Source organism: Onychostoma macrolepis, chromosome 23, assembly GCF_012432095.1.
Source record: "Onychostoma macrolepis isolate SWU-2019 chromosome 23, ASM1243209v1, whole genome shotgun sequence".
NCBI lineage: Eukaryota > Metazoa > Chordata > Actinopteri > Cypriniformes > Cyprinidae > Onychostoma > Onychostoma macrolepis.
The window spans coordinates 12,177,110-12,197,999 of NC_081177.1; the positions used below are offsets into that span (position 1 = coordinate 12,177,110).

The window sequence follows — 20,890 nt, forward strand, 5'->3', positions numbered from 1 at the left end:
CATTTAACAAAAACCCACCAATTCACTATCTCAACAAATTAGAATATGGTGACATGCCAATCAGCTAATCAACTCAAAACACCTGCAAAGGTTTCCTGAGCCTTCAAAATGGTCTCTCAGTTTGGTTCACTAGGCTACACAATCATGGAGAAGACTGCTGATCTGACAATTATCCAGAAGACAATCATTGACACCCTTCACAAGGAGGGTAAGCCACAAACATTCATTGCCAAAGAAGCTGGCTGTTCACAGAGTGCTGTATCCAAGCATGTTAACAGAAAGTTGAGTGGAAGGAAAAAGTGTGGAAGAAAAAGATGCACAACCAACTGAGAGAACCGCAGCCTTATGAGGATTGTCAAGCAAAATCGATTCAAGAAAACTTCACAAGGAATGGACTGAGGCTGGGGTCAAGGCATCAAGAGCCACCACACACAGACGTGTCAAGGAATTTGGCTACAGTTGTCCACTCCTGAACCACAAACAGCGTCAGAGGCGTCTTACCTGGGCTAAGGAGAAGAACTGGACTGTTGCCCAGTGGTCCAAAGTCCTCTTTTCAGATGAGAGCAAGTTTTGTATTTCATTTGGAAACCAAGGTCCTAGAGTCTGGAGGAAGGGTGGAGAAGCGCATAGCCCAAGTTGCTTGAAGTCCAGTGTTAAGTTTCCACAGTCTGTGATGATTTGGGGTGCAATGTCATCTGCTGGTGTTGGTCCATTGTGTTTTTTGAAAACCAAAGTCACTGCACCCTTTACAAAGAAATTTTGGAGCACTTCATACTTCCTTCTGCTGACCAGCTTTTTAAAGATGCTGATTTCATTTTCCAGCAGGATTTGGCACCTGCCCACACTGCCAAAAGCACCAGAAGTTGGTTAAATGACCATGGTGTTGGTGTGCTTGACTGGCCAGAAAACTCACCAGACCTGAACCCCAGAGAGAATCTATGGGGTATTGTCAAGAGGAAAATGAGAAACAAGAGACCAAAAAATGCAGATGAGCTGAAGGCCACTGTCAAAGAAACCTGGGCTTCCATACCACCTCAGCAGTGCCACAAACTGATCGCCTCCATGCCAAGCCGAATTGAGGCAGTAATTAAAGCAAAAGGAGCCCCTACCAAGTATTGAGTACATATACAGTAAATGAACATACTTTCCAGAAGGCCAACAATTCACTAAAAATGTTTTTTTATTGGTTTTATGAAGTATTCTAATTTGTTGAGATAGTGAATTGGTGGGTTTTTGTTAAATGTGAGCCAAAATCATCACAATTAAAAGAACCAAAGACTTAAACTACTTCAGTCTGTGTGCACTGAATTTATTTAATACACTAGTTTCACAATTTGAGTTGAATTACTGAAATAAATGAAATGGTTGGTTGTTCTAAAATATTAAATTCATTGGCTGTCCAGAGACGTAATGACACAGTTAGCCAGCTGATTCTGAAAGGAAATGTCAATAACCACCTCAAAGATGTCTAACCTCTCACTTCTCATTTAAGAAAATGCATTTCTAGAACTGACTTCTCCATCACCCACCCTCTGCCTTTACTTTTCCACCCCATGATTTTTGCTGTGTGCAGAGATTCAATGTTCTGTTGAAATGTCCTTCAAAATAAATAAAAAAGCAGCTCAAAACATCTAATCATATACTGTTACTGAAAATATCTTCAAAATGCAACAAAATTTAACGCATTGCGGGTTTTTTTATACAGGAATAAGCTGAATAATAATAAAAAAAAAAAAAAACATGCTGTATCTTGGCCTTGGGAAGGAAAAACCTCCAATGTATGTGAGATTTAGCCATGATTTCCAACAAACTGGATGTAATTCAGCTTTAAAAATTATATTTTATATAATGCTCTATTCTTCTGGATGGCACATTCAACAAATAGGCTGGATCATTTCTGTCAATACAGTACTCCCAGTCACAATCATATTATTTATCTTTATTTTATCACAACATCTCAATAAGTCAGCATGAGGATGAATAAATAGTTTTACTACTTTGGTTCGAGTAGACTTTGTAATTTTTGTTACATCCCCAGGTTAGCATGCTGATTCCCTAATACAAAATGTTTCAAACAAAACATGCTTCCCTGCAGATTTAGTTTTAAACGGCTAATAATTTATAAACCAGGTCCTAATATAGCTACTGCATTTACATGGTTGTCAGAAAGTAGCCTACTAGTCCTAACTGCAGGTTTTTGGAAACTAAAAGAAACAAATCTTATTATATCTGAAGTGCAGCTTCCCGTTTAACAACTCATAGGCCTATTATCATAATCCTGATGCATCAATGACATGAATTAACAGGTTACATCATTTTTTAAGGTAAAAACTGCACAAACATGAGCAAGTATTACGGTTTTTATAAATTTTGGGATGTTTTGTGGTATTAGTTTGTTTGGCTCACACTAGAAACGACTATAATATATTAAAACGTCAAAAGATGGATGTAAAGTAGCAAAGTTGACACCCTCATGCAAGCTAACTCGGGTGTTGACACTAAACCATAATAATCACGGTGGATTAAGCAGTAAAGGATTGGAGAACACAGTGTTTTACACACCGCATCTTTTCAATCCACACCATCTCTCTGTCTCTTTCTGAGGTTGACTATGCAAAGGGCAAAGCGGGCGGCTCGCACTCCCACAATAACAGTCGTGACGTCAGCCCGTCACCGCTCCCGTTGGATGCAGCTGCGGAGCGCGAGAGAGAGACTGAACGGTGATTGAAAGAGAAGAGAGCTGAACGGCGGTGGCGGCAGCCATCTTAAAACTACCGCACTAATCCGAGATATACATCCTCTGGATATTTTTGCAACACTAAGCTAAATCAGATTTTACCGGGCGAGAGGAGACAGAATAACATTGTTTAAATCGTTCGCTGTTTTTATAACGAAGACGGGATGCGGATCCGTGGGGTGAAACCTTTCGCTTCTGCAGTCGGTCTGCTTTTAGGACTATTATGCGCGGTGGAGGCAGCCAAAGGTAAGATTTTTATTTCCTCATGTTAATGAAAATGTTAATATGTAAATGTGTATTTTTCTGGTATGCGAACGTTAATTATAATAAAAAAATTAAAAATAATGATTTTTAAAGGTTATCAATGTGCGCGTAAGTATCCTCCTCGGTCAAGGGTTCTTGACAATGATCTGAAATAATCGCTCAGTCTCAGTGTGTGGATGTTGCGTCCAGCGGTATCGCCGTACATCGCAGTTTATTAAAAATCAATCTCTGCTCTAATTTCCCGTCTCATACTGAAAAGATGTGATGAAATAATTGCCGTGGCCTGTCAGCTGTGAAATGTCCAACTCTCCCTTACGGTTCCGCTTCACTTGACAGCTATTTTTGAGTGTCAATCCTTTAACACAACAGTCTTATGTGCCAACACCCCGTGGCCAAGACTTTAGCCTACAGCTATTTGTACAGAGTAACGTTACATTGCTTGGGAATCAAACCCGTGTGCTTGATTTCTACTCCATTCTCATCTGCAGGTTGTGGCGTTTTAGCCGATAACTAAGTTGTTTGTAATTTGTATACTAACGTAGTTATATATACACCTATGTGCAGACCGCATTGCAGATCCTCTGGGAATACTATGTGGTCTGGTTTTAAAAATTCATCTTTGAAATGGCTCGCACGCAGCTAAATATGACTGAAGGACATCGCTGCAGGTGCACGCGCAGACATATTACAGCAATGTCACACACACACACACACACACACACACACGGCTAGATGTGCGAAACATTTGCTTGTGAAACGCTGCCTTTCCATAAATATCCTTTTGTGCAGTTAGTTACCTTGTTTATTATTCTTAAAGGTACAAGTACAAAGGTACAAAACTTAATATGTGGATGTTATGAAAGAAATTTACCATTTAAAAACATTTAACAAACATTTACTTTGTTTGTTTGTTTGTTTGTTTACATGGGCCAATGAAGTGTACTTTTTTGTTGTCTAATTATCATATAGCCTATGATATACAAAAATACACTGCAAAATGACTTTTTTTTTCAGTTTCCTAATTTATAAGTTATTTTTATGTTTTATTTTTTGAGAGGCAAAGTCAGAATTGTCAGTTGTTTTGTACATTGAGTGTTTAAGGTGCAAGGAAACAATTTGAGTGCTAAAATTGTAAGATGGTTACACCACTTGACATATTTGGAGTCATTATGTGAATTTGTTTGTTGAAAACAGAAAAAAATGTGAAACAAACACGAATACAATGATTACATTTCTAAGGTCTTGCAGCATATTTAAAAAAACAAGAATTTTAAATATTGCTCCTTTTTTATCTTGGGTATCCCATCCTTGTTTGTCATTGACCCATATACAATCAAATCTTGGATATCATCATTCATTAATAGGTTGCTAATAATTGTCAGTCATTATGTTGTTGCCATGTGAGGCAGCTGGGAATCCATGGCCTGAGGCCATTAACATATGAGATAATTATCTAATTGTTTTATAACTGTGGTGCAATTTTGGGTTGAGACTTAATTTATAACTTAACTTTTGATGTGCATGTGACCATCTTGACTTTTGCAACTTTTTTTAATAGTTTGATCTGTGGTTTTCAAATATTTAACATTTTGAATCAAGTAATGAACCAACCCAAGTACATCAGTCATTGATATCAAATATTGAATGCATTAGTATTAACATGACCTTCATAGGGACAACAATAGGAAAAATTATTAACATGACATTAGCTGAATAGTAAAACTATGCAAATTCATAAACAACAACCAAAGAGTGGTTTACCAGACATTGGGACAAATATTGCATTTGTATTATCCATACCAGGGACTAGAGACTTCGCGTCCAATCAAACTCAACGGTATTTTAATGCAGAGGCATTGATGTCAACATCAAATAATTTGAGACATTTTCTTCTCTTTAAAAAAATAAACAAACAAAAAAACATCTTCATCCAACTTTTTTCAGAACAGACCTGCAACCCATTTTTGGTTAAGAACAATTGGTTTCCTTGCTTTACCAAAAATGTTTTCAACTTGGCGTGTTTTATAAGTTTAGAGACAAAATTGAAATCATTTTGTACAATCCCTAAACAATTTATACCTTCTGATTATTATTACTGTACTAAAGTACTCTTTGGATCTGTGAATTTTGCTAGCTTTTCATCACTGGAAAATTGTGATTGCTTGACAGCCAAAAAAAATGTGTCACTATTTAGAGTAGCACTTGTGATTTGTCTATAATTCACAGGTGAGTAAAGTCCTCCATTTTCTCTTTTACAGAGTCTGTGTATTCACACCTCAACAGATTATTACCATGCCTCACTTAGTATTTATCAGCCTTGGATAACTTTATTACCCTTGATTCATTTGACAGGTTCTCTTTTGAGTTTGACTAGCTTTGTTTAAACACACCTGCTCACTTCCCTGCTGTTATCAGTTGAGTGAAAACCCCACCTTCACACCAAATTACACACCCCTGCAAACGATCACAAGACGTCTAGGGATCTCCAAAGTAACATTGCATTCATTTAGTGGATATTTTTACAGTTTACATATAAAACTACTCAAAAGGCTTCCAAATTGTATTATTTTTTTTTGTTTCTGATGAATGGTGAGAGGTTAATTAATGCATTAATTCAAGCTGTGCTCACAAAGCGGTTTCTTTTACTTTTTAAAAGGTGTGAAGGGATTTTCTTTTATTTAACTGATGTAATAATAAAGATTCAGTAAAAAATCTTTGGAAAGTTACCAGAGAATCTTACTTTCTACTGCAGCTTATAACAGTGATTTATTTCTAAAATATGGCTTCTAGTGACAGATGGTTGTTCAATTGGAACAAACTTTATAAAACATTTGTCTGATTAGACTTTCACAAGTTAGGGTAAAATAGAGATGAATATTCATTTCATAGCTACTTGTAGATCCCCCTAAGCGGATCACAACATTTCAGATCGCAGAAGATTTTGTATAAACAGCTGCTTGTTTGACTCCAGTGTCCCCCGGTCAAATGTTTTGCCTGTTTCAGCAAAGTGAATCCTGTAGCAGAATGTCTTAACTTACAGATGGCTTGATGGATAATCTCTCAGGAGTCTTCCCATAGGAATAGAACACTTTTGATGTGTTGGTTTTACAGATAGCTAGACGTCCATTAGCAGCTCTCTGCTTCGATGTAGGAATTTTAGAGAGCCCATTAAATCAGTGAACAGTGGGAAGAGAATACACACAGTATTGAGGATGGATAAAATAAGCCCGAGCAGACTTTCTCTCAGGAGGAGGTATTGGACTCATTGTTCCTCACGGTAAAGCAGGGAACGCACAGGGACTGTTGTTGATGCACACTGCTAGAACTTAATTACTTTTAGGCTTTTTGTATTTATTTGAAGTCTTTTGAAAGCATTCGGCTCATTCATTTATGAATTATTATCATGCTTTTGTTTTTTGGTCATTTTAGTTTCTCTTTCGTGTTCGTCGCCCTGTCAATTGCAGTTGTTTAATGATCGAGAACTGAAAGTGTCATATGTTTTGCTGTTTATTCATGGAATTTGTACTCTGGGAAACAAAGGGTCTCTTGGCCGAGAGCTCAGAGCCACGTGCCGCAATAAGCACGTCACAATGCGCCCACTGTTAGACGCAACTCAGAATTATTTGACTTATGTACCAATCTTGAATTCCAAAGACTTTGCAAGCATAACAGATAGCAACGCATTGCTCATCTGTTTTTTTACAAATTGCTGCATTTTTACTTTTAGTGCAGACAGCGTGGCAGAAATTCTCTTAGACAATCAGCCCTTAGTCATCGTGGTGGCTGGGCAGTCAGTGGTAATTTTCATTGGCCCCTTTGCGAGCTGAATTGACTCTGTCAAGAATAGGTCATTACGTACTGAATATTATGTCTGTCTCTTTGACTCGTATGGTAGCCGCTTGACTGCTATTGTTGATCTTCCTAAAACAACATGGTGCGTTTGAAGTATACTGGCCAAAATGTGTGTTTGTTCATTGTAATGGAAGATCTTTTTCTGGGATGTGCTAAAATTTATGAAATCGATTAGAAGGTTGGTTGTTTGAATGACTAGTTGTTTGAACTAATCGGTCTAAACTGAAAGCCTGTACATTTCAGAATGTTCTCAATTAGACCTGTTTCTTAGAGGGGATGTTAACTTAAAGTGCAAAGTATACATAATTTTTTTTTTAATAATTTGTTGGATTTTAGTATTACACTACCATTCAAAAGTCTGGGGTCGGTACATTTTAAAAAACTTTTTTTTTTTTTTTAAAGTTTAAAAAGTTTTTGAAAGAAGTCACCAAGGCTGCATTTTATTTGATTCAAATACAGTATTGTAAAATGCAATATTCTGTATTGCTGTTTTAATATTTTAAAATGCAATTTATCTGTACGCAAGCTGCATTTTTATTCTTTCTTTGTTTGTGGAGAACGTGATACATTTTCTCAGTATTAATTAATAAATAGAAAGTTTAAAAGAACAGCATTTATTCAAAATAGAAAGCTTGAGTGACGACATAAAACATTTTTACTGTCACTTTTGGTTAATTTAATACATTCTTTCTGAATAAAAGTAAAAATGTATTTAAAAAATTACTGACTGAATAAATTGAATCTAAAATTGTAATTAGTATATACATGATAATTAATTATAAAATATAGTATTTGATACGTTACTATGTATATTATGGTATTATATTATTATATACTGTGTACATATAATATATTAAGAAATAATAAAAAATGACAACTAGTTAACCATTGTAACTGGATGAAAGGTTTGCTATCAATGCTCAGTATAACCAACGAATAATGTCTTCAGCTGTATATGGATACTATTCAAGGTTTAAAGATAAATCTATTTCTTGATCACTCAGTCAGGAAGAAACGGAACAAAAGATTAATGAGCATTCCTCAGTGCCCTAAAACTGTGACTTTAATGTAGACCCTATTGAAACCTATTTGGACAGTAACCCAACCCATAACAATATTACCTGCTTACATTTCAGGTCAACCCAGTCCACACTCTTGAGTGCTCTGAAGAGAGCCCATCCATTCAGTGTCTGTCAGGGTTTGTGCTCTTTGTTTAGCCTGATAAATGCGTCCCTCTGCTATTCTGTGCCTCATCGCGTCAGCACCACAGCTCCATGGGAACAGGTAACCAGAGAGTAGGTGTTACCTGTGGATAGAGGTCTGTGCAGCCCGGCCTCCAGAGACATGAAAAGCAGCTCTGTGTTCTATGGCTACGGCTCACTTTCACTCTCACTGGGCCTTTGTGCGCTCCATACTGAGCTGTGATTGAACACCATTCACACGCCCTGCCCCCACCCTCACCGAAAACGCCTGGGCCTTGTTGTTCTGTTGCGACTGCTCCGGTGGACAAACAGATACTTGAGTACACACTGACCCCCTGCTTTGGTTTGGCTATGAACCCTGTGCATACAGAGAGATTTATTGGGCAGTAGAGCCTGGAGATTTCCCTTACGATTCTCTACAGGGTCTTACACCTCAATGAACTATCGATTCCCTTACTGATGAGGCCCATTTTAACAGGTAGTAGTGCTATTTTATAATTTGTGTACAGACATTTAAGTGGTTGTCAACTTTAGACCAACTTGTAATTTGTTTCAAGGGATAGTTGAATACTCGCCCTCATGTCGTTCCCGTAAGACCTTCGTTCATCTTCGGAAGACAAATTAAGATATTTTTGATGAAATTTGAGAGTTTTGTGACCCTGCATAGACAGCAACACAACTGACACGTTTTAAGGCCCAGAAAGGTAGTAAGGATATCGTTAAAATAGCCTAGTCGATGTGACATAAGTTCAACCTTAATGATCACAAGAATACCATACCAAGAGTTTCTAAATAATGAAAGAATTTTCACTTTTGGGTGAACTATCCCTTGAAGTCCTGGTACTAATGAATTTCAAGTAGTAAAGGGAATTAAGGCTGATTTATACTTCTGCGTCGGACCTACGCCGTAGCCTTTATAGCGTAGGCTATGCGTCAGTTTTCATTTAACACTACTGCGCCGTTGTCCGCGTCGATGTGCAGAACACATGCAAACCGCTAGTCTGCAGTGTCCAAGGGCATGTTGCTTGCGTAACCCGCAGTACCACGGCAAAAGCCGAAAAAGAAGCAGCTCGTCAGAGAAGTATAGCCGTGACGGTGGCAAATAAATATAAAATCATTAAATCATTATTTAAAACTACAAAAAGGAGACCACAACGGAACAGGAGAAGATGGCATTCTTTCAATCTGCACAAGGACTTGTACCACGGCAGATCAACATTGTTTGTCGCGGACAACTAGTGATGTATAAAGCGATGTAGTATAATAAATGATAAGACACTTGTTCTTTGCTTTGTTTTATTTTAAATAAGAAGGTGTAACATTAAAATATATTAAAGTGCACATAAACACACAAAACTACATACGGAGGGAGGGGTTCTAGCAGACCAATCCAAGCGCTTGCGTTCCGCGTAGAACTGACGCGCTATTAGAATTTTGGAGAGGTACACGTCAGGCTACGGCGTAGGTTACGCCATACAACACAGAGCTACGGCGTAGGTTCAACGCAGAAGTATAAATTGGGCTTTAGTCGCTTCATTCTCCCTTCAGAAATTCACAATGATGATCCTTAAGAATATTTGTTGGGTGAGTCATTATGATAGGTGAGCTAAATGGTTATACATGGTCGTTATGTCTTTTGGTCATGGCAAACTAAATTTGGCATTTTTCAACCTATTTTCTTTCCATTTTCATTGCAGGACTTAAGACTGAGATTAAAGTGCAAGGCAAATGTGATAAAATATAAAAATTTGACAATGATTTTAAATTATTCTATATTAGTGACCGTAGGGAAAATTTTGGGCACCCATACGAAACGGATATTGTATTGTTAAAGACTTTTCCAGTACGCAATGATAAACGCAGCGCAGCTGTGCTGTCCGATTAGAGAACAATTGGCTCGTACGAACCAAATCTGTTGATTAGTAAGTCAAAAAGATTCACAAAACTGCACTCACACTCGCTCGTGTATTAGTAGTTTGTATCAGATTTACTCAGTAATTAGTCTTTGTTGTAAACATTCATATTTTATGTTTTAAGATTTAAAAAAAATCATGTAAATGTATATTTTAAAATATTATATATTAAAATGTAGACAATGTAGTAGGCCTATAATTTAAGGTAGTTTGATTTATACAATTTATTTTATAATTTAATAAATTTTATAACTTTTCAGCTGAAATGTAGTTTGGCTCCTAAATCTATCATTTTAGGTTTAGTTTTTTTTTTTAGTCTGGACTAAAAAACTGGGCCATGCATTGAATTATAGGATTCTGCCTTCATGATTTGTGTATTCATGTTGCAAAACGGCGTCTCAGTTGTTCTGTAGGTGTCGTTTAAGTCGTTGAGTGATTTGTTTCCTAGCAGGCCATTGTATTGAGATCTTAGGATGGCCCATTGTCCTGCATTATTCACACGAGAATGGGGTCTGCTCAGCAAAGACGTCAAACCACGGCAACAAATTTCAGATGATGCTTCAGAAAGAGAGCTGTTTTTTGAGTCTCTTTCAGAAGTAACTGCAAATCCATTTTTAAGTCTGCCGAGGTGTAGATCAGTAGTTATCTTTTACTACCACCGATAGACTTTGAATTGTGAAGCAGCTGTGTGCTCTGCGAGAACTCTCAGCTCGCTCGCACTCGAGGTGAGAACGGAGGCGTCTGTGGTGTTAGTTGACGAAGGCTGCGGTAGATCGCACTCTGGGTGTGATCACTGTCATGAAAAGGTTTCTGGGCCATACTGACCGGAAATAGCCACCCCTTGTTAAACCATTTAAACATCTTGTATGAGTACAGGACATAGGAGGACGCTTGTGTTGAAGATCTTTCAGATGAAGTGAGGAAAACTCAGATCTGTAAAGACAGAATAGCCTGAATGCTTATATATATGGCAACTGGGAAACAAAACCACATATAAGCCAAAATAATATCCACTACAGACAGTTAGAATATCAATTTCTAACTGTCTGTAGTGGATATTATTTTGGCTTATATGTGGTTTTGTTTCCCAGTTGCCATATATATATATATATATATATAAGCATTCAGGCTATTCTGTCTTTACAGATCTTGAATTCTAGCAGATGGATGAACAAGCATGGCTGACACCATAACCTTTGGCCTCCCCTCATCAATCAAATCATAATGCACCCAACACACATTCACACTCTGCTATTGTTTCGGAGGACTGACGGTTTAATGCAGAGCTCCAAGAATATCACTCGGTCTCGCTCACCATTTTAAGACTCACGCTCACTATTCACCAGTGTGTCCCCAACCCCCCCCCGTGTCAAATAATGGTCAAAATTAGGCTGGACAAAGTATGTTGCTTAATTGCTTTATGCTTGACTGCAGTAGAAACAATTTCTCATGGATTACTGAGCCAACAGCTAATTAATTTGCTTCCGTTTGCCATTACAGGGCTAACAAGCGTTTTCTTCAGTAGAGTAATGCATGTGTGAAGAATTACAGGAAAAAGTGGTTTCCTTTGGGGTGCCACCACCCAACAAGTCATATCTCAAATCTGTCACAATTTCCGTATAATTAAATTTTAGCAACTGCAAAGGAAGATTGATAGGCTTGTGTTCAATGATATCGATGTGAACAATATATTTACTAAAATCTAAAGCCACTGTTTTTAACGTCTATTATATGTTTTCGTCAGTCATAATAATGACTTTAAATGATCTGCATTTGAAGAGTTTTCGGTAACACTTTAGTATAGGGACCAGTTCTCTCTCACTATTAACTAGATGCTTATTAGCATGCCAATTATAAACATATTGGCTGTTTATTAGTACTACGTCCCTTATCCTATCTAATACCTAAACTTAACAAGTCGTAAAGTCATAAGTCAAAAGTAAAAAAGTCAAGTTAACAACTACCTTACTAACTATTAATAAGCAGACAATTATGAGTTTGAGGCAAACGTTGCAGTTAATGGTTTGTTAATAGTAAGAATTTGACCTTAAAATAAAGTGTTACCGAGTTTTCTTGACAAATATTGATAAATGCAATTTATTGGGTTAATTAGTTGACCAGTTGTATGTAATTTTATTTAATTTTCAATCAGATAACAATTTTTCTACTTGTTTACATTTTTCATAAGTATTTTCTAATTGTACACTACCATTCAACAGTTATTTAATCAAAAAATAGAGTAAAAATAAAAATATTGAGAAATATTATTACAATTTAAAATAACTATTTTCTATTTTGATGCATTTTAAAATAAAATGTATTCCTGTAATGGCAAAGCTGGAATTTATCTGGACCTTTCCCTAAACAATGTCTATTAATGTTGAAATATGTCTCAATAACAATGTGAATCTTTTTCCAAAAAAAGTGAGAAATCAAAATGATCTGTTGTGAGTGAGCGTAAGTCAGCAGTGCGTTCTTACAGCCGTCTTACTGTAAACTTTTGGCTCGAGCATATGTGACACACCACAGTACTTTGTAAAGTCGTACAAGTCTGTGACCTTGTAAGTGAATGAAACAGGAGCATCTCATTATGGGATTAGGTGTCAGTGGGTTTACATGATGGCTAACAGGATTGCATGCCAGGCATAGCACAATAGTGCCTGACCCAGACCCCCCATCTGCGCTCGGCACATGCTGTCTGACCAGAGCCCTTGTAATAATATTTGTCATCGATCAGATAACGTAGCGATAGCTGCACATGGTCTGCATCCTATCCGGTCACAGTGACGCAATCTGACTGGATGGCTGTGCTGGATAAAGCATGTAAAAGACTGTGACTAGGCGATTCTCTGCTTGCCAACTCCAATATGTATCTTGGAATGTATTTGGATATAAAGCCTCTGGCTTGTTCCGGATGCCTCTGCTTTAGAGTGACATACAGGGTTTATTTATCCCTTTAGACATGCATGCAAAAAACACGCACTCACAGGACCCAGTTAGTCTGAGGTTCTTTAGTATTTTAGTATATCTCCTAATCTTGGGTGCTGCTGGGATGGAGGCAGCTCCAGGCCAACTGTGTTTCCTCACTCTGCTGCATCATTAGCCTCTAATTTGTGCCTGCTAGCATTCAAAAGATTTGATTATGGCTAAATGGCTTAATTTGCGGATATTATCCAAATGACTGTAATCTGGAGAATGGATGGTGGCAAACGGTTTGTGCATGTCAAATACAAATATTATTGTCTGCAACTGTTAAAAGTAGGTGCTCTTACTCTAATGATCATGTTCTGTAGATAAAGGGTAATTTATGTGCTATAATTCTGATGTCACCCAATCGAATTTTAAAACAACTGATATAATAATAATATAAAAATTATTATTATTAAATGGGGGGGGGGGGTACAATGCTGTTTCATGCATTCAGAGTTGTTTACACTGTGAAACAGTTGGATTCTCATGCTAATTGGAAGTATGACAGAGTATTTCTGTGCCAAAACTCTTACTTCCAGGTTCGTACAAGTTTCGGAAAGTTTTTTTTTCAGTCATGGCTCTTCCTGACGTAATGAAGGCTGGAACTCCTTATATGGGCGTTTCTCCCGGAAGAGCGCGCCCGTGCACACATCGACCTGCGCGAGAGCAAAAGGAGCCCATCAATGCGCTTCATTTGGCTGCACTGCACGGGACTCGCTCGGGAAGAATGTCTCCAAAGAAGTGTGTTTTTGTTTATGAGGGAAAGATAACCTTGTTCAGCTTCCCGAAGAACCCAGCGTTACGTAAACAGTGGATGCAGTTTGTTTTTCCGAGGCAGCAACGGAGTTTCTCAAGTGTGTTTGTTGATGAATGTTTTATAAACAAGGCCCAGTTCGACGCTGGATTTGCACATCGTTTGATACTGAAAGATGGAGCGGTCCCAGCTATAAAAGATCCCGCTCATAATTCAGAACTGCAGACGGTAAGTGAAACGGCATCAAACGTCTGTGTTTTGTTTTCAATCGGCGCTCAAGTGCTCGTCACTCTTTAGCTCCGCCCACAGCGCGCCTCCAGGAGCTCGGCTTTTTTCGGAGAGATCGTAAAGCCTTATCTTTCTTTTATAGATATGATCAAACTAAAAACTTTTTGGAGATATGAAGGATGCAGTACTACTCTATAGGTACTCAAGATTAACATGAGATTGGGTGGAACTGTGTGTGTTATGCCCCCTTTAATATGTTATATATTAAAGTTGATATAAGTTAATTTTATTTGTATAAAATTTGACAAATATAATAATGATATTTCTATTCTATTCTGTTCTATTTTTACTCTCTTTTCTGTTCCAATCTGCTTTAGCTTTAAAAAAAAAAATGTTTAGACTGTAAATAAACATTTTACTACGCTTTTAGCCTGCTTTTGATGAATCATTCTGAATGAAAATGTATTGAACGGTGATCTCTGAGTACATATTTACTCCACTGTGCTCAAGTGTCAGTATTGCTCTAATGCACCAGTTACATAACATTGATTTGCATAGCTTTCATGGATAAAACTCTATGCTGTAACAACCTCTTCAGACATCAACAAAACTGAGTATGTGTCCGTCTATAGCGACCTGTAGCCTTTAACCACTAGTCTCAACACTCCACTATTTGACTGCTGTCATTATGAAATTGTATTTTTGGTGTGTTGTCATCATTGTAGCCTATTTATCAAACAGTTCTATGCGTTACTTTTGTCGCAACAGTTGCATTGTGTTGCTGCTGTGCAAGGATTTAAAGTGCTTCTATGCAAAATGCAAGTAAAAACAGCCAACTGGCTGCCTGCCATCCCAAACGCTTGCCTTGTTCCAGAGCCGCAGGGCGCTCAGAAATGATATCAACCACATCAGAGCTCCTTCAATAATCAGATTCATTCTCCGCCAGCCTGGTAAGCAGCCCTACCTCTTTGATACCCACTTGTTCAGTTTATAATGATGCACACCAGACATCAGTGTGGGCTTTTCAAACATAAGCTGTTTTTAATGGTTCATTAAGGGCTTCAAGGAAGTTTAAAGAAGAAAATAATTGCCGTTTGATTGATAAATGTGTTTTTGGTAAGAGAAGGAGTGATGTGTGCGCCATATGTTATATGAGTGTGTGTGGGAGTGTGGCCAGTGTTTAGCAGGTGTTTGGCTGCTGTGTTTAGTGGTTTTCTCTGGCTGGGATCAATGCCATGGCTGAACGCGCTCCAAGAGGTCTCAAGGACCCTTATTGAGATGTACCAAAACATTTCAGAAAAGACTCATTCATTAAATTGTCTAGTTGTCCATGGAGCATCCCTATAATTTACACTTTGTTGCCTGTTTGTGAGCAGGTTTTTGGTGATGAGTTGCCTATCTCTTTGTATGTTAATATGTGATGATAACAGTGTTATCAGTATATTTGTTCTTCAGCAGAAGGGTTTGTGAGTACAAACAGTTCTTTGTCGGTTTAAACCCAGATTAACCTCGAGTGTTTGACCACTCAGCTACAAATGTCCCATGTTGCTGCTTTGATTTACTTTCTATTACTTAGTGAGGCTTAAGGCATTTTCAAATAGTGCAGTGTTGTTTCCGAGCAGCCCTACTGAGGAGCCAGAGGCAGAGCCATATTTATGGTCCATAATTAAAAAAAAGATGTTTCTATTTAATTCGCCAATTGAATTATCAGAAAAATGTAATTGTTTTCCATCCCATGTGTTAAAAGAAAGAAAGAAAAATCATAACTTTCAGGGAAAAAGAAAAAAGAAATGTACATTGTAGCCACTTACTACAGTATGTTGTAGTCACTGTGGCTCTGTTGTTATCAAATATAATAAAATACAAACACTTTTGAGTGTGCTTTATGTTTGCTTATAGTTGGCGGATGACCGGTTTTGGATTCTGCATTTCAGAATGACCAAAATAACTAATTTTTTAACTATAAGTGATTTATAGTCGCATGACTTGTCATGGCATGTGAGTGTATATATTTAAAAAAAAAAGCTTATTTTGGTAGTTTTATTAATATTCTGGTGTTTCCATTCAACATTCAATATACAGTATTTGAAAATGATTTTTCTGTTCAAATGGAGGTTGATAAGATGTTTTAATGTTTTAGAAAGAAGTCTCTTATACTTACCAAAGCAAGATTTATTGGTTCAAAAATATAACAAAAACAGTGAAATATTTTGAAATAGTTTTCTGTTGTAATATATTTTAAAATGTAATATTTATTCATTTATTCCTGAATTTTCAGCATTATTACTCCAGTCTCCAGTGTCACACGATCCTTCAAAAATTAATTTTAATATGCTGATTTGTTGCTCAAGAAACATTTCTTCTTATTATCAATGCTGAAAATAGTTATGCTGCTTAGTATTTTTGTGTGGAAATCATGATACATTCTTCTTCAGTATTCTTCGATGTATAGAAAGTTCTAAAGAACATAATTTTGAATGGTAGTCTTGTTGCCACACTGAATCTATATGTACAGTACTTGGTAATGAAACTTCTTTAAAAAAAATCACATCTAAGTGAGGAAAACAATGTTTATGTTCTGATCTTGTTCTCTTTATTAGTAGCATTATGTCCCAGTTTGCCCTTTAAGCATGTGACTTACCTCGGCTCTTAAGGTTTTATAAACCTGGGATTTTAAAGCAGATTATCTGGGTAGTCTGGTCTGACAATCTGTCCACAGACAACCAGCAGCAGCAGCAATACCCTTAGGTCACGTGAGCCCGCTTTGCTTGGACGATTTATGAGCCAGATCACAAATTTCACAGACAATACCAAGTCCTGGGCTTCCCCCCAGCTCTGTTTGTACTGAGTACAGCATTAGAATCATGCATCATGTGTTTGTAGCGTTGATAGACACGTACATTTGTCAGTTCTTGAACCCTGCACAGTTTTAAATCTCAAATATATTGCAGCTGAAAATTAACAGGGTAAAGAAACATGAAAATGAAGCGACAGTTCTGTCAAGCATACAGTTTTCCAGAAGGTGTGAAATTGGATGTGGCGTGTAATATGAACAGAGGTGAGCATTATGGTGTTATTGCTGTGGAGGTTATATCCTTCAATTAGTGTCACTGATCAGGCTTCTGCCTGCGGGGTGAGTCGGAAGACGCCGGTGCACAGAAACCACGCTGAAGCCAATAAATCATCCGTTTTCGCTCCAGCTGCTGCACACCGCGCAGATATTTTCAGACAGCAATTTTCTGAGCAGTATAAGGGATGGGAGCTGTTAGCACAGAGGATGTTGAAGAATTTACATGCACAAGATTTATAGATTTAATGTTTGGATTGAGTGATGAGCTGACATAAGATATTTTTTAGTCGGTGTATATTTTCATATAACTACAGACATTTACATTTATTCATTTAGCAGGTGTTTTTTATCCAAAGTGATTTATAAATGATAAGAAACACATTTTTCATAAAGTAGCTAATGATATTAGCAGTACCAAAGTACAAAAGTAAAGTAAATGTATACATTTATCACATAATAAAAATAATAAATATAAAAAATATGAAATTTTTTAATGTTGTTAATTTTAATGCATACCTAAAAATATATTACAAAAATGTTGTCTTTTTGGGTGAATCTCTTTACTTTGAGTTGATATTATCAGTGCATATCAGTGAAAATTGTATTATTTTCTCACCGTCATGACATTTTTTTTTAGGTATGCTGTACAATTACTTTAAAGATAAATGACAAAAACGAGACTTATTCATATAAAAAACTATTTAAAAATATAAATAAGTAATTATATTTATTTATTTAAGATTTTTCTATATACATAATGATTTTCATGAGAATTGTGTACTTAATATTTTTATTATGTAATAAATGTAATTTGTGTATTTTACTCAAATTCCATACTTTGGTACAGTTAGTAGATCTAGTCCCTGACATGAAAAATAAACAATATGCACAGTAACTAGTGAACAGGTATTGTTCAATTAGTATCCAATACCATAACTGTTTTATAAGATCGGCTAAGTGCTCCCTGAAGACCTATGTCTTTCGCTAGGTTTTGAAAGGTGTGTTTCTCAACAGCTGATTCAGTCAGACAGCCTCGTGATGGACCCCGCAGTTGACGACATCAGTCTGCTGAGCTCATTTTGTTTCCCTGCGGCCTCCTGCTTCCTGCCGCTGCTTCACTGTCAGGTCTGCACACAATGAGATCAGCACTGCAGGAGTATCCCCTTTCGCCCAGCAACTGCTGATGTACTCACATTTCGGGTACAGGCACTGATCAGCCGTTGAAGAGAGCAATCTGCCCTTCACATCAACCTCTGCATCCAGACACCGCTGCTGCTGCTACTGCAGTGTTTCTGCAGTCTGAAGCTAAAGCACAGTGCATCTGTCCTCTCGCTTTCAGAGCTCAAAGCCTTCAGTCAACACTAATGAGCTGCTGAGCTTCGGCGTGCTCTCAGCTCGAATAAACAGAGGCGGCAAATGCCACTGCGCACTAGTCAGTGTGTGATTTTGCGCTCTGGCTTTAAGCTGGCGTACAGTTGTGCTGACACATAGTGCATTCTCACGGAAAACCAAAATAATTGGTTGTTGTCTGGGCTTGGTTTTATTCAGCAAAAAAATAAACTACTTTCCTGTTTTTTCTTTTCAACAGTAAATAAGCACAAGCCATGGATTGAAACCACATATCATGGTATCGTAACGGAAAATGACGACAAAGTTCTCTTGGACCCTCCGCTGATAGCCTTGGATAAAGATGCCCCGTTGCGCTATGCAGGTAAGATCCTCCATCTTCTGGTCTCAGATGAGGCTGCCAGCCATTTTGCTTCCTCATGCTTTCCAAACCATAAAGAGATATTTTGCCTAAAAATGAAACTTCTGTCATCATTTCTTCCATAAAAAGGATTTTTTTTTTCTTAGGGGTGCTTTTCTATGTAATGAAAGTGAATGGGAATTAACAAAAAGCATGCGTTTTATTCCAAGACTTTTCAAGCCAAAATAGCTTTGTGAGACGATTAGAAAAGTTTCAGTCATTATTTATTGAAAATTTCCCCCTTGCTACAGAGTTATCAATAAAACATTTCCATTATTTGAAGAAAAAAAAAACTGAGATGAAATGCAATATAAAAACTTTTGTTTCAGCAATGCAACATTTTTCATTTTCGTTTAGTTTGTTGAAATACTAAAATAATTAAAACCTAAAAAGAAGCTTAATAAAAAATATTTACAACACGCACAACAAATTAAACTCAAATTAAAATGTAAACAAAATATAAATTAAAGTCTAGTTTAAAATATTAACAAAATCTATAATAGTATATCAATGATACTAAAGTAAAATAGATTTGCTTTGGCTCTCAAATCAAAATACCAGGGAACTAGTAGATTTTTGAAATTAATTGATTTGAAACACCATTGGTTCTTGTTTGTCATGTGACCAAACATTATCGTTGACATCAAACCTTGTGTGATGCTTTTATTGTCACCACTTTTATGGCAATTTTTTGTGTCATATTGGACTTTGGCAGCCTCGCTCTCCATTCACTTACATTATGTGAAGAAGAGCGAGCAGGATAATATTTAAAAATTCACCTTATACAAATAAGGAGTCTTACAAGTTTAGAACAACATGAGGGAGACAAATATTGACAGAATTTTCATTTTTATCATTAGAAGTTTGTTGCATTGATGACTGGAGTATACGCACCTGATTTGTCTCCAGTTATTAAAGCTGTCAATTGAGGGCGTATTATGATGAAATACTGTTATTCATGTTTTCAATGAAAAGTCAGCAGAATATTTCTAAAGGTAACCTTTATCTTTTTGAATATCAGTTGGCTTCCATTTAGTTTATCTAGGAGCCATAATAAAAGTCCTTTGTGAATTTGTTTTGAATGATTTTTCTCTTGCTCTGGACTCTTGGTTCTTTAGTTTGATAATGTATTGATGATATGACAAAGCTTTCTTACTCAGAACTTGTCAATTAAACCTTAAAATAGCTCTATAACAAACCATAATTACATTTTGAATAAAAGGCCTAATATCATCAGCCTGCAGTTAAACTTGTTATAATGTAGTGATATGATTGGTGAAGTGAGCTCTTGATGGTAATTAGGTTTGTAGATATTCTTGCAGTCTCTAATGCTCTAGGTTAATGGGGCTGTTTGTTTCTCCATGGACTACTTTATGCTCCTTGAGTTTATATTTGCTTGTGTCCCTAGACATTTAGCAGTAAATGTAATGCAAAACTGAATATGTAAAACACTGAGTTCCACTGATTATAAAGTCCAGGTGCGAGTTATGGATGTTGGATGTTGGTGGTGTGCTGCTTCTCCCTTATCTTTTTTCCACATATTGGAGATAAGATGTTAGCAGATCCAATTGAGGTATTTTTAAGCATGTTGGAGTAATAAGTTCATATTTAATCAGTACAGTTGAAGATAGGCAGTCCATAAACCCATCACTTTTTTAAATTGCCTCTCTCGTTCGCCAAGCAGCTGGTCGCCAGACTTCTAGAGCTCTTCTGATATCAAGATCAATGAAATTTTTTCTTACTCGGCTTGTTTCCTGAGAGAGGGAATGTGCAGCCCTAGCATTGGCTCTAGCCATTTTTAATCACTTAGAGATTTACTTTGACCTCGTTTCAAATCTCTTTATGCAGTGGTCCATTGTCAACGCACTCCCTCTTTTCTCACGGTTTTAGTAGCAGTCCTTGTTATTCTCCTGGTGCTCCCTGAATATGGGACACTGCTATCAAATTAGTGGCAAACATTTGGGAGAAAGATTGGTCCGCATGCACTAATGTAGTTTACCTTGAGTTATTTGTATAAATATCAAAGCATTTAGGTCATTTTTCACTGATAATCTCATCGGTGAAGGTGCCGCAGCACCTCATAAATATATAATTCCTCTGATGGTTCATAAGCAATCATTTCAGTAAGCTTTGTTTGTGTGAGCCAGCAGTGA

At 37.0% G+C, this 20,890-nt stretch overlaps 1 protein-coding gene across 4 annotated transcripts in view; it reads left to right on the forward strand.

Moving 5' to 3' along the window:
- Positions 1-2,690: 2,690 nt before the first annotated feature.
- Positions 2,691-20,890, forward strand: part of clstn1 (calsyntenin 1) — a 39,900-nt gene continuing 21,700 nt past the window's right edge. For all 4 annotated transcript variants that reach the window (XM_058764454.1, XM_058764456.1, XM_058764455.1 and 1 more), the window contains exons 1-2: positions 2,691-2,983; positions 18,579-18,701. In XM_058764454.1, coding sequence (XP_058620437.1) covers positions 2,902-2,983; positions 18,579-18,701 — 205 coding nt within the window. In that variant the 5' untranslated portion in view covers positions 2,691-2,901. The remainder of the gene's footprint in view (positions 2,984-18,578; positions 18,702-20,890) is intronic.